The sequence below is a fragment of the Babylonia areolata genome, chromosome 21 (assembly GCF_041734735.1).
Source record: "Babylonia areolata isolate BAREFJ2019XMU chromosome 21, ASM4173473v1, whole genome shotgun sequence".
Lineage (NCBI taxonomy): Eukaryota > Metazoa > Mollusca > Gastropoda > Neogastropoda > Buccinidae > Babylonia > Babylonia areolata.
This window is the reverse complement of record NC_134896.1, coordinates 4287431-4302283: the sequence shown is the minus strand read 5'-3', so window position 1 is coordinate 4302283 and position 14853 is coordinate 4287431. Positions and strand designations below refer to the sequence as shown.

The 14853-nt window shown below is 44.9% G+C and overlaps 1 protein-coding gene across 2 annotated transcripts in view; it reads right to left on the bottom strand.

The window, feature by feature from the left end:
* LOC143296374 (TNF receptor-associated factor 3-like) overlaps positions 1–14853 on the bottom strand; it is a 60782-nt gene that overhangs the window by 28640 nt on the left and 17289 nt on the right. The window contains exons 1-4 of one of the 2 annotated variants that reach the window (XM_076608251.1): positions 9599–9689; positions 6118–6422; positions 4350–4434; positions 3264–3368 (exon numbers count right to left, since the gene is read on the bottom strand). In XM_076608251.1, the coding sequence (XP_076464366.1) occupies positions 3264–3368; positions 4350–4434; positions 6118–6311 (384 nt within the window). In that variant the 5' untranslated portion in view covers positions 6312–6422; positions 9599–9689. Of the gene's footprint in view, positions 1–3263; positions 3369–4349; positions 4435–6117; positions 6423–9598; positions 9690–14853 lie in introns of those variants that run through there. The other variant, XM_076608250.1, reaches the window with a different exon arrangement.

The following is a 14853-nucleotide window of genomic DNA, read 5'->3' as shown; positions in this document are numbered from 1 at the left end:
GTTTGTTGACTGGTCTGCCTGATCTGGTGCGGAGTTGACCTGGTGTGTTGTTGACAGCTGATCCTGGGGCCGTGGGTGTTGCTCTGGGCGTGGCCATCTGTATGGGTGGCTGCTGTCTGGGCGGTGAGGGGATCTGTTGAGGTGGTGATGGTGGTGGAAGAGAACCCGAAGACGTGGTGTACCCTGCAGCAGTGGTTGTCTGCAGTGTTGGTGGGGCTTCACCAGGCATGGCCACAAGGTGTGACCTGTTACGGCGGATCGTGCCCTGCGTTTTTGCCACGATGAAGGAGTGTGGACTGTGGTGTTCTGCTAGCAGGTCATCGACGACTGTGAAGTGCTGTCTGTTGGTCCAGTACTGCTGGAGGAGTGGAGAGTGAGGTAAGTAGACGGGCCAGCCATTGGTGCAGTACTTGCGAACTTCGGTGATTTCTGGGTCAGCTGTTTGTGACTGCCGTATTCGATGTAACTTTTTGGCTGATGCTGGGAGGATGTTGATGCACTGTTGGGCATGTACAGTTGTATCATCAATAAGGTTGACGTCATTTTTGTCGGGTAGCGAGACTGGTGCGCGTGACAGCGCATCTGCTGTGATCTGATTTTTTCCTGCCACATGGGTGACTTTGGTGTCATATCAAATGAGACAGAGGCGAAAACGTTGGATCCGTGGTGGCATCTTGTGCAGTTCTGTTGTGTTGAGCAAGGGGATCAATGGCATGTGGTCTGTGTCCAGGGTGAACTTCAGTCCCAAGACGTATTCCCTCAGTCTCTCGCAGGCCCAAGTAGCTGCCAGGGCTTCCTTTTTGATGACTGCGTAATTCTTCTCTGCATCTGTGAGTGAAGCAGATGGGTCGTCGTGTGCCATTGTCTTGTGTTTGGTAGAGCACTGCCCCAAACCCTGTGTTGGAAGCATCAGCTGCAATGGTTGTCTCTCAGTCAGGGCTGTAGTGAGCAAGGACTGGTGTAGAGGTGAGGAGGCATTTTGTTTGTTGAAAGGCTGCCTCTTGTTGGTCGCCCCATGTCCATGCTGTGTCCTTGCGGAGTAGGCCCCATAGTGGTGCGGTGATGTCAGCAAGGTTAGGCGTGAACTTCGCTAGCTGGTTTACCATGCCAAGGAAGCGCTGGAGCTCAGTGATGTTGGTGGGAGGGGGGAAGCTAGTGATGGCTTCCACCTTGGCTGGATCCACGTGGATGCCATTTGCATCGATGATGTGGCCTAGGAACCTGATTGATGGTTTTGCGAATTCGCATTTGTCATTCAAGGTGAGGCCAGCTTCCTGGAGTCGTTGCAGGACTGTCCTCAGGCGCTGGTCGTGTGTTTGCTGGTCCTCTGCATGGACGAGGATGTCGTCCATGTGGCAGATGACACCCTCGATATTCTCCAGGATCTGAGACATAAGGCGCTGGAACACTTCACTGGCTGAGCTAATGCCAAAGGGGAGGCGACTGAAGCAAAATCGCCCAAAGGGCGTGACGAAAGTGGTGTAGAGCCTTGAGCCAGGATCTAGAGGTACTTGCCAAAATCCGCTTTTAGCATCATGCTTGGTGAAGACTTTGGACTTTGACAGCTTAGCCAAGCTCTCGCCTACTGATGCCATGGGGTGAACTTCCCGCTGCACGGCTTTGTTCAGCTGTGTCAAGTCCACACAGATGCAGACTGCCCCGTTTGGTTTTGGAACGATGACAATTCCTGAGCACCAGCTGGTGGGTTCCGTAACAGGGGAAATGACTCCTTCTTCCATCATTCTGTTGATCTCACGCTTGACTTTTGGGACGAGTGGATGGGGAATTTTGCGTGGGGCATACAGGCATGTTGGACAGGCTTCTGACTTGAGGGAAATGGATTAAGGGGTTTGCAGCAGCCTGAGACCAGTGAAAAGTTGAGGGAATTCTTGCTTGAAATCCGCTGTCTGTGTCACATTGTGGATGCGTGCAACTAAGCCAAGCTTGGTGCAGGCTGATCCGCTGAGGAGGGAGCATGTCTGTCCTTTGATGAGATATAGCGTTTCTGTTGTCTTTTCTTTGTGCTGCAGCTGTGTTTGAAAGGTGCCGAGTATGTTCAGTTTGGTATTTCCTGGTCCCTTCAGGGTTTTGGTGGGCTTGGTCAAAGTATGTGAGGCTGCCCATTTTTCTCCAACCACTGTCACTGATGCCCCCGTGTCCAGCTTGAAGGTGTGAGGACAGCCATTGACAAGGACTTCAGCTGACCAGCAGTCTTCATCCTGTAGATGGTAGACATGACCCAGGAAATGGCTGTCATGGTCATTGTCCCCGTCATCTTCCTCGTCTTCAAACAGCTCATGGACTGCCCTTGGGCGACTGGCGTGTTGAGGAGCTTGGCTACTGCGGCATACCGCTTGGAAGTGTCCATGTTTGTGACACTTGCTGCATGTTGCGTTCTTAGCTGGGCATTTGTCTCGACTGTGTGGCTCTTTGCCGCAATAACCACAAACGTTGCCAGCAGCACTGCTGGCCTTGTGGTGCTGGTACTGACTCCTGGAGTTGAAGTGCTGGTTGTAAGTGGCGGGTGGTTTCCTGTCTACCAGGTTGACTGAAGGACTGCCTCTGATTAGCTGCTGGCTTTCTTTCCTGGCCTCTGCCTGCCTGCTGAGTTGGACAGCTTGGGCCAGTGTCAGTTCTGCTTTTTCTTGTATCCCACCGCTGCCACCATGTAATATTATGTAAAGGGACAAATGGAGTCCAGACAGAGTGCTTCTGTGTAAGCCACATTTTTTCCACCAAGTTCAGATTAACCGGAGTTATTTCCCTTAGCTCGTCTAGCTACACAAAGCACTACAAACGCATGCATCATACTACATAGCTCGTCTCGATACACAAAGCACTACAAACGCATGCATCATACTACATAGCTCGTCTAGCTACACAAAGCACTACAAACGCATGCATCATACTACAGATATTACAATACAATGTCTTCCTGTGAAGAGTGAAGATGTTACAACACAATGTCTTCCTGTGAAGAGTGAAGATGTTACAATACAATGTCTTCCTGTGAAGAGTGAAGTTGTTACAACACAATGTCTTCCTGTGAAGAGTGAAGATGTTACAATACAATGTCTTCCTGTGAAGAGTGAAGATGTTACAACACAATGTCTTCCTGTGAAGAGTGAAGATGTTACAATACAATGTCTTCCTGTGAAGAGTGAAGATGTTACAACACAAAGTCTTCCTGTGAAGAGTGAAGATGTTACAACACAATGTCTTCCTGTGAAGACGTTACAACACAGTGTCTTCCTATCACTTACCCTGTAATTTTTGTACGGCATCTTCGCCGGACATCCTTCATTTTTATTCTTGCAATACACTGGGATACTTTTCAGTTCACGCTGGATGCTTTTGTCTGGGTACACCTAAAAACAGGAAACCAACATCCCAGTTTTTATTTTCTGGGCTGACACACATGGTGATGTTCATGTTGCTTGCATAAATACATAATAAAGATTTTATAAAGTCTGTGTGTGTGAGTGTATGTGTGCGTGAGAGAGAGAGCGAGAGAAAGAGAGAGTGTGTATCTCCATGTGAGAGAGTGTGTGTGTCTGCATGTGTGTGTGAGAAAGAGAGAGAGAGTGTGTGTGCGTGTGTGTGTGTGTGAGCGAGAGAGAGAGGGAGAGAGAGAGAGAGAGAGAGTGTGTGTGTGTGTGTGTGCATACATGTGTGCATACCAGTACAGGCTTGGGCTCAGGCTGTGTAGTCATGAGTTGTAGTTGTGCTTCACTGAAATCAGTATGCATGTGTGTATGTGTATGTGTATATATATATGTGTGTGTGTGTGTGTGTGTGTGTGCACATGTTTAGGAAAATGAACTGTGGCTAGAAATGAATTAGATCCACCATCTGCAGTAAACCCAAAACTCTTTGCCTTTTTCCATGAATTACTACAAGTGTCAGCAGCAGAGAAGGTGCAGTTCCTGGCAGTTTGCGTTCAGACCTCTCGCGTTCTACTGGAGACGATTATTCATTCATTACAAAATTGTAATAAAAATGGTGCCAATGCATGTTCACAATGCCCCACCTGGTTTTGCCTGTCAGTCAAAGTGGTTTGGTGGGGTTACCTAGAACCACAGGTAAAAGCTGGGTGCCAGGTGGGGACTACAGCAAACAGGCTGCTCCCTAAGGTGCACAATTGCATGTGCATGTGTGCAATAGTTTCTGTGCACATAATAACGCCTATGTGTGCATGCATCTGACATATATGCACTTTTGCCAACATGTGTGTCCGTGTGCAAGTATTTCTGCAACACATGTCCATGTAGGAATGGTTTCACCCTATCATCCTTTATATATCATTCATTCACTGGGGTGTTATTTGTTCACAAAAGAAGCAGCTATACATTTGTTTCTGAGATGTCTTCACAGTCTGACTCTCCCACAGGGCATCGCTTGGAGGCTGCACCATCCAGCCACACGCTGACACACCTGAAAACACAAGGAGATCAATGTGTGTGTGTTTAAATCAATTTGTTGCTTAAAAAAAATTAACACAAATTGCAAAACGCATCGAGTCAACCAAGACCAACTTAACTATATCACATTATCCGCCACTATCTCTCAACCGATGCAACCAAGACACTTGTATGCTCTCTGGTTCTCTCAAGATTGGATTACTGCAACTCTCTTTTGGCCGGCCTTCCCAAATACCTGTTAGACAGACTCCAACGAATTCAGAATAACGCTGCCAGACTCATTTGCATAGCTTCTAAATTTGACCATGTTTCTCCTCTCCTTCAGTCTCTCCACTGGTTGCCTGTTTCTGATCGAATAGACTATAAGCTATCCACTCTGACCTTTTCTGCAGTCAACGGATCTGGCCCCAAGTATCTTTCTGAACTCATCCATATCTATACCCCGTCTCGCCAGCTCCGTTCTTCCTCTGATACTCGACTTCTCAGGATACCTCACGTCAGAAGTAAGACCTATGGACACAGATCGTTTTCTTTTCAATCGCCAAAGACGTGGAACAAGCTCCCTGATAACCTCCGTCACTCTGATTCCCTCGCATCTTTTAAATCTCGTCTCAAAACTCACCTTTTCCCTCAGCAATAAGTTCAATTGTGGCAGGTCCACAACTACATGCATGTATATGAATGTGTATTGTGTGTGCGTGTGTTTATGTAAGTTTGTGCCTGCCTATGTGTGCGTATTTGTTAGGGTAGCTGTTAGATACACATGTATGTTAAAATGTATGTATGCAGTGTGTGTGTGTGTGTGTGTGCGTGCGTGCGTGTGTGTGTGCGCGTACGTGCGTGCGTGCGTGTGTGTGTGTGTGTGGTCACATTTTGGTGTGTGTATGTAACATAGATATAATGTTTTATGTTATCAAAAGCGTTTTTGTAAAGCACCTAGAGCAGATTTCTGGATAGTGTGCTATATAAGTATCCATTATTATTATTATTATTATTATTATTATTACTAGTAGGGACTAACAAGAAATACATGTCATCAGCCTTCACTTCAAAATATAACAAAGTTTTTAAAAAGATGAGATACAGTTTCACAAATGACATGCCGACATGCCTCCTGGATTATCATCACATGAAGACACATCTCCCACATTATCATCACATGATCGATGACACATTTCCCACATTATGACACATCTCCCACATCACCATCACATGATGACATCTCCCATATTATCACATTATGACACACCTCCCACATTATCACCACATGATCGATGACACATTCCCCACAATTCATCACATTATCACACACACCCCCACATTATCATCAAATGATCAATGACACATTCCCCACATTATCATCACATCATGACAAATCTCCCACATTATCATCACATGATCAATGACACATCTCCCACATTACCACATGATGACATCTCCCACATCATCACCACACGATGGCACACCTCGTCAAAAAGAGCTGTCCTTTAAATCCTTGCCCTTTCCTGTCTCACCCACCATTCCCTTCAGTGCAGATCTTCTTCTTCTTCTTCTTCTGCGTTCGTGGGCTGCAACTCCCACGTTCACTCGTATGTACATGAGTGGGCTTTTACGTGTATGACCGTTTTTACCCCGCCCTGTAGGCAGCCATACTCCGCTTTCGGGGGGACAGAAGATCAACACACATGAGCCTTACCCCTGACACATACGATGGCCGCAGGGTGTCTGCCTGGTCTGGTGCAGCAGACCTTTGTGCACAGGGCACTGGAACCTCAGGCGGTCTTCCTCGTTGACAAACTCTGGGTCATCTTCTCCAAAGGAGGAAGGGCCTTCAGTAAGACTTGCTGGTCCAAACAGAGCTGCCGACTGCACCTCTCCACCAGCTGCCATGTCAGATGATGCTTCTGCTCCTTCTGCATGTAACTTATGCTCTTCAACTTTGTGGACAAAAGCAGGGTGAAGATTTCTTTCAGTTGCACTCTTCAATTACCGAATCTGCACCTGCAACAAGGATTTTTTAAAATAATATCTTATTTGACTCTTTTTTACCCATCTGGTTTATAATCAAAGCAATGTAAAGACACCCAACAAATATACATGCTAACATCAAGATAGTTGAAATTTAAATGCATACTTTTTGTGACCTTGACACTTAATATCACACAAACTTTGTTTCATCGTTTCTTGTTTAGGAAACAGCTTTAAAACTCTTATACTACATATTCCAAAGCTTACTAGTTGAGACTAATTTGCATATATATATATATATATATATATGTGTGTGTGTGTGTGTGTGTGTGTGTGTGACCAAGCGCGCTATGCTTGCTCCAAAACTGCTCACACACAAGCTACAGCAGAGGACGTTTTCCCTCCTTACCAGCGCCCAGAATTGTGTGACGTCACTCCGCTTACATCATTTTGTTCTGGCCAGACAGCCTACTGTAGGCTCGCCCAATGTCACATCGCGGTACGTCATTGGCTGAGAAGAAACTTGTGTTTCTGTTCCACCGTAATTAATTAATAACTCTTTTGTCAGATCAGTAAATTACAAGTATTATATACTGGCAGAATCGTCGCAATTCCATCTTTAAATCTATTCCATTTATGTTTGCCTACGTTAAAATGATTTAACGCAGTTTGTAATTTTCAGCAACGAGCTCATTAAAACTGACCCTGCTCAGGTGACTTTAAATTAAGATTATAAATTCATCTTAAATAATCAACACTTCATTTTATACTCATTATAAAGTAGGTGTTGAGCTCTTTCTTTTGCAACTTATCCGACGTAAATCGGTTCAGGAATCATTTAGAAATCTGTCACTGAACACCTTTAAACAAACACAGTTGTCATCTGATTTTCCGTGATTAGTGACGATCTGCTCGCAGCACACGTGACGGCCTTTGCGGTCCGCTAAACTTGCATAAATTGGAACAGTGAGTGATGAGTGGTCATTTCATAGCTGGTCAGTCATCTGACCAGAGCCTGCTCTCTCTCTCTCTCTTGCTGCATCGCGGGCGGTGTGTCGTGTGTGTTCTCACAATGGCTGACACCTCGCTACGTATCGCTTTAAGTACTAGTGTGTAGAATGTGTTGATTTGTAAATTGTATTGTTCGACACAGTACTTGTGTTCATATGAGTATGTTCAGTTATTGCTTTGTTCAGTTGATTCTATGTTCAGTTATTGCTTTGACATGTTAGTCACAGCTCGGCTATGATTGATCTAAATAATCACCATGTCGTCATATGCTTGGAGCAGTGTTCCATTTGATTCTTAACGTCACAGTCAGTGACGTCTCTGGACACTAATAGTTTGTCCGAGAATATTCTAGTGGGTGCATATGATGCGTTCTTTCTCATTTGCTATCACTGATGAAGGTTACAGTGTTTCACTGATTCTCAGTACTCTAAGATGTGTGTAGGATTCTGCTGTTGTGATTACAAGATAGTGTTGGATTAATATCAGTTATTTTTGGTTAAAACCACCTGATATGTATCAGTCTGTTAATTGTAATTTAGTTGTCATGCTCTCTCCTATACGGCTTACTCCAGTATAGTGCAACATGATAAACTGATTCATTTGAGTCACTTTGACACAGTATAAGCTTTACCTAATCTATACTGTCAGTGTACTTTCACCAAGTCAGCATCGCTTCAATCACTTTAACTGCGCTATTTAAATGTATTAGAAATGTCATTTGATGTCAGCGTTTGGTCTTCACACATATGCATTATGTTGTTGCGTATCCCAAACCCGAGTGATAATCTTTCCATGTAATATGTATACATGTGCTTTATTATTCACTTGTGCCGACATGTTGTGCTAATGACATTTGTTTGTGTTATTCCAGGCACTGTCTTCTTCTCCTAGTTGTCTTCTCTTCTATTCTCTTCTCTTAGGTTTTCTTCTCATTATTTCTTCTCTTAGTTCTTGTCTTCTATTTTTCTTTATTTCTTCTCCTTTAGTTTATAACTATTGTAAATAAACAATAGAAAACCCATTTGTGACTGGCCTCTATATGTTCCTGGCCTGTGCATGGGATCTTGTCTATCCTTTCATTCAATCAATCAATTAGTTTAGTTCTTTTGTACCGTCTGTACCCTTCAATAACCACTCGGTACACGGCCACATATATATTATTGTGTTTAGTATTCATTCATTCATTTTGCCCATCGCTCCTGGTGGAGCATAGGCCATCGACGACCCCTCGCCATCGCACTCTGTTCTGGGCTGTTCTGGCCATTCCAGTCCAGTTGGTCCCTTGCTGCTTCAGCTCTGCCTCAGTACTGCACCGCGTCATAAGTCTCCGGGATGGACACCCTTCCTTGCCCAGGTGAATGTTTTGGTTCTTTGTCGTCGATGCTTCTGTAACTGGTCTTTTTTACAGGCAGGGTAGTTAACCCTACGCAAACCCCTTTATCCTCCAGGCGAGGTGGTCCTGCTTTAGTCGCCTCTTACGACATGCATGGCAGGGCAGTGGGTCTATTCTATCAGTGCCCAACCCACAGTGGATGACAAAGGTCAAATGATTGTTATTTATGTTATACTTCATGCCTGCACTGCCATGTACACAAAATATACCTTGCATATAGCTACATAAATTTAAGATGCTAAAATTGGACATTACCAAATATAAGAATATATGGTTACACTCCCCCCCCCCCCCCCCCCCCCGCTCCCCTCCCCCTCACAGCCCCCCACTTCCCCCACCCACACCCCCCCTTTTTTTCGAATTACACTTCACGTTCAAAGCTCCAGAATATCTGCTGTGTGTATAAATACGTATCTTTTCCAACGGATTTTCCCGATAGACGACGCTCAATTCAACGTCAGACAACAACCCCCGAAATTACTAATCCATGTTAGAATTGTGAATGAACAAAGGTTTGAAAACTTGTATAAACCTAGACTTTTAGAAAATGTAGGTATTTAACCAGAAAATGATAAAAACGTCCATCTCTTCGACGATATTTGTAAACTTAAAGTACTCGAAAGAATCAAACGTCTGGACGTGTATATCAGGGTGTATCAAATCGTTATTTTATTTTATTTTTTTAATATTCCATCTGTCTGTATTTCCACTTGTTTAATGCAAATTCATCTTTTCTTCCAATTAAAAAGCCATTATGGCCTTAATTGTACAACACAAGTTCATAATAGCATATACATCTACTTACAATCTGAGATGATTTGAAACCTGGTCCAAAGACAGCGTAGCGACTCGCGTAACTTATGTCATTCGAGTGTCTTTTGGTAGTTATCTTCCTTGTCTGTTGTTGGGATTAAGAGTTCCTTCCCTTGTTGTTGTCTTGAGTAACGTTTTTGTTACTTCGTCGATCTTTTCTGAGATATGTTAAATCTCACAAACTTATCAAGTCTGTGTCTGTGTCTACAAATTATTGTCTTCCTAATTTGGTGACCCCGACACCGAACAACGCAAAAATGGCTGAAAAAATATCTCCTAAAGCTGTTCTAGCTGACTTAGCTGTTCAACACAAGCTCTAGGGATTTTCTCACAAACCGAAAACAAAGAGTTAAGTTGGGAGTTAGTTATTCAGAGGAAGCAATGGTCCTTAGTGTAATTCCACAGGGTAGTATTTTAGGACCCATACGTTTTACATTATTCATAAATGACTTGCCTCAAACAGTGTCAAGTGTATGTAAATTTTTTGCAGACGACACTAAACTTTACTGTTCACCAAGTTCACGACATACAATGCAAAATGACATTGACTCCTTGATAGAATGGTATGAAAAATGGAACTTATACTTTAATGCTTCAAAATGCAAAGTGTTACACATTGGTCGAACAAACCCAAAACATAACTATGTAATGAAAAACGACGACGAAATAACCAATATTGTGAAATGTGAAGAGGAGAAAGGCTTAGGGGTGACGTTTGATAAAGACTTACTGTTTGACAGACATATTAACCAAGTTGTTAACAAGGCAAATCAAAGGCTGGGTATTATTAAACGCACTTTTTCGTTTATTGATAAGGATATTTTTCTCCGACTTTATAAAGCTCTTGTAAGACCTCTCTTGGAGTATGGTCTCCCTGCCTGGTGTCCTAGACTAATACGTCAATCAATTACTATTGAAAGAGTGCAAAGACGTGCTACTGAACTGGCGCATGAAATTAAGGATTTGTCTTACGAAGAAAGACTGAAATTCCTAAAATTACCCTCAATGAAAGCAAGACGAAAAAGAGGAGATTTGATTCAAGCCTATAAGATCTGTAATGGTATAGACGATATTAAAAAAGATCACTTCTTTGATTCACCGCCAGATACTAATATGGAAACAAGAAACAGTGTTGATAAAATTTATAAACAGAGACATAACAATAACACAAGGAAATTTGCTTTCAGTTATAGGGTTACTAACGACTGGAACAAACTAACCACTAACATCAAGTATGCTTCCAATACCAACAACTTCAAGAACCTTATCGATAATCACAAAATTTTAAAAGACATCTGGTTTGACTTTGATGGTCCAAGATAATTGTAACTGGGTCTACTTAGACTGAGACAAGACCGATAACGACATAGCACAAAGAAGGCCGTGAGGCCTTGTGTTAATCATATGAGACGGGGCGTAAAAAGCCGTGAGGTTACGATGATCAACATCAGCCCCTAACCTGAACCTGAACCTGAACTACAAGCTCTCAATGCTCAATCAAACCATGTCAACACAGTGACAATCAAACTTCCAGAGTTCTGGACCAAGTCACCTGAAGTTTGGCTTGCCAGAGTTGAAGCACAATTTGGAACCAAAGGAATTAATCAAGACCAGACAAAATACGACCACATTGTCAGCGCACTAGACATCAACACAGCAGAAGAAGTACAGTCAATTCTTATCAACCCACCAACTGATGACAAGTACAACACATTGAAGAATGCTCTTATCAAGACTTTTGGCAAATCTCAGCACCAGAAAGATGCTGAACTCCTCAACCTCAATGGACTTGGTGACAAACGCCCCACTGCTCTCTTGCGGAAGATCAACGCCTCTCAATGACGACCCCCAAACACTATAACGCGCATTGTTCCTGGCAAACCTTCCATCTGACATTTGAAGCATTTTAGCAGGACACAACATCGCAGACACAGACACACTTGCTGAGGCAGCAGACCGTATCTGGGAGTCACGTACTGCCGGTGTACAACAGGTCTCCATGGCACCATCAGAAACACACAACACAAACATGAAACTGCTCTCTGATCAGAATGTGGTTGCACCACCATTAGAAAAGACTGTCTTTGCCTCTCAAAAAGAAAAGCGACGCTCTGCTCCTTCACGGCGTAGCACAACCAGTTCGTCTTCCGTGTGTTTCTACCACCAGAGATTTGGACCAGATGCCCGCCGCTGTCAGCCTGGCTGCAAATTCGCATCACTACTTTCCAGAGCAAGCAACCAAGGTGCATCATCCCAGGGAAATGCCAGTGCCGGCCGTTAAACGTGTTTGCGGCCAGCGTTTCCAGTTCCAACATGTATTCAGTTTATGATCGACGCACTGGCCAGTCTTTCTTGATTGACACTGGCGCTGACGTGTCAGTTTATCCAGCCTCTCCACAGGACCGCAAGACCAGTCCACCTTCCATACCCCACTCTGCTGCTAATGGAACTTTCATTAAAACCTGGGGCAAACGCAACATCCCCTTGGAAATTAAGCCCAATCATGTGTACACACACGAGTTTCATCTCGCTGATGTTACTCGCCCCATTCTTGGTGCTGATTTCTTCATTGCTCATGAACTTATCATCGACCTTAAGGGCAAGCGCCCCCTGTCCCTTGACAATGCCTCTGTTTTCCTCAAAAGCACTGATTCCTCCATGACCCTTGCAGGTCTATCACTTCATCCACACAACGAGTACTCTGACCTTCTCCATCAGTTCCCAGAGTTACTCACTCCACGTTTTGACTCTACCATCAATAAACATGGTGTGGAACATCACATCATTACACATGGACCGCCAGTCCATGCTGGTGCTCGACCCCTGAGTCCAGAAAAACTGACTGCTGCAAAAGCTGAATTCTTGAAGATGGAACAGATGGGCATCATACGTCGGTCAAACTCACTGTGGTCTTCACCCCTCCATGTGGTTCCCAAAGCGGGGGGCCAATGGCGACCCTGTGGTGACAACAGACAACTGAATGCTGCTACCAAAGATGATCGCTATCCTTTGCCTCATATCCAAGATTTCAACAATATCCTCACAGAATGCAAAATCTTCTCCAAGATTGATTTGGTCAAGGGCTACCATCAAATTCCTATGGCACCATCTTCTGTTGCAAAAACAGACATCATCACACCTTTCGGACTCTGGGAGTTCATTCACATGCCCTTTGGCCTCAAGAATGCTGCTCAGGCATTCCAGCGACTGATGGATGGCATCCTTCGGGACATACCGTTCACCTTTGTCTACATTGATGACATTCTTGTGGCCAGTCACTCACACAAAGAACACCTCAGCCAACTTTTCCAGCTACTTTCCGCTAATGGACTGGTTATCAACAAAGCTAAGTGTGTCTTCGGTGTTTGTGAGCTGGATTTCCTTGGCCACCGCGCCACTGCTCAGGGAATACGTCCACTTCCAGACCGAGTGGCTGCTCTTCAAGACTGCGCTCCCCCCACTGATCGCTCAGCTCTTCAAAGGTTCCTTGGAATGATGAACTACTATCACTGTTTCATTCCACATGTTACCGACATTCTAGCCCCACTCCACGCTCAGGCAAGTGGTAAAGGACAAACTATTCAGTGGTCTGAGCCTTGTCAAACTGCGTTTGAAAAAGCCAAGGAAGCTCTGAAAGAAGCTGTGCTTCTACATCATCCTCATCTAGATGCACCTACAAGCCTCACAGTCGACGCTTCCAACACAGCTTTGGGTGCCCAGCTTGAGCAGAAACAGGGTCAGTCCTGGGTACCTCTCGCTTTCTTCTCTCGAAAACTTTCTGAAACAGAGAAGAAATACAGCGCCTTCGATCGTGAACTTCTGGCAGCCTACAGCGCGATCAAACATTTCAGACACTTTCTGGAGGGACAACCTTTCACACTGTACACTGACCACAAGCCACTAGTGTCTGCACTCAGGAGTCAAACTGAACGCTCTCCTCGACAAACGAGACACCTCTCCTACATAGCTGAGTTCACCCCTGACATCCAGTACTGGCAAGTTCAATGTTGTAGCTGATGCCTTTTCACGCTTCAGCATCAACTCCAACTCTGAGGAACAGAGCTGTTTCTCCATTAGCAGCTTCAGTCAACTTGCTCAAGACCAAGTCCAGTCTGGTGAGATGGACTCCTATCGAACACCTACCACTGGCCTCAAACTTCAAGACATCCAGTTTGGTACATCAACTGTGCTGTGTGATACATCCACTGGTGTCACACGCCCAGTTTTGCCAACTTCCTGGACTCGCCCAGTTTTTGATCAAATCCATGGACTCTCACATGCAGGTCCACGCCCCACACAACAAGCCATCACCCAACGCTTTGTGTGGCATGGCATGAAGCGCGACATCCGCAAATGGTGCAAGGAATGCCATCCCTGTCAGTCCTCCAAGATTCATCGACACACACGGGCACCACTGGTGGAACGCCCACCTCCAACTGCCAGGTTTTGCAGTCTTCATGTGGGCCTTGTAGGTCAGTCAAGGTATGACCTACCTGTTCACCATCATCGACCGCTTCACCAGGTGGGCAGAAGCCATTCCTCTTCCTGACGCCCATGCCTCTACTTGTGCTACTGCTCTTGTACATCACTGGATTGCCAGGTTTGGTGTTCCTGAGGACATTACCTCTGATCGAGGAAAACAGTTCACCTCAGTGCTCTGGGCTGAGTGCAACAAACTTTTGGGCATTGAAGTTCACACAACCACAGCCTACCATCCACAGGTAAATGGCATGGTTGAACGTTTTCACCGTCAACTGAAGGCAGCACTCAAGGCACGTACTACCACCCCTGACTGGTTTAATGAACTGCCCTTGGTCCTTTTGGGGATATGTTCTTCATGGCGGGTGGACCCTGGATGTTCCCCTACTGAACTCGTCTATGGCTCAACTCTTCGCCTTCCAGGTGAATTTCTTCAACCATTGGATGCACGCACCATGGAACCAGACTCGATGTTCGTCAAACATCTGCTACCACCAGCTTCAACGTATCATGGAAAGCAGCCTGTCTACGTTCCTTCAAACCTGGCCTCCACTGGGTTCATGTATGTCAGACACAATGCCCACTGCCACCCACTCAAACGACCCTATGACGGCCCATACCGCATCATGGATGTCGCGTGCGACAGTGTAGCGTTGAAAAAAAAAAAAAAAGAGAAGGAATTTGGGTCAACTTGACCCCTCGAATACGTCATGATTTTCGCTGTTTGCTTTGTTTTGTTTTTTCTTGTTCCCTTCTTTCTTTCTTTAT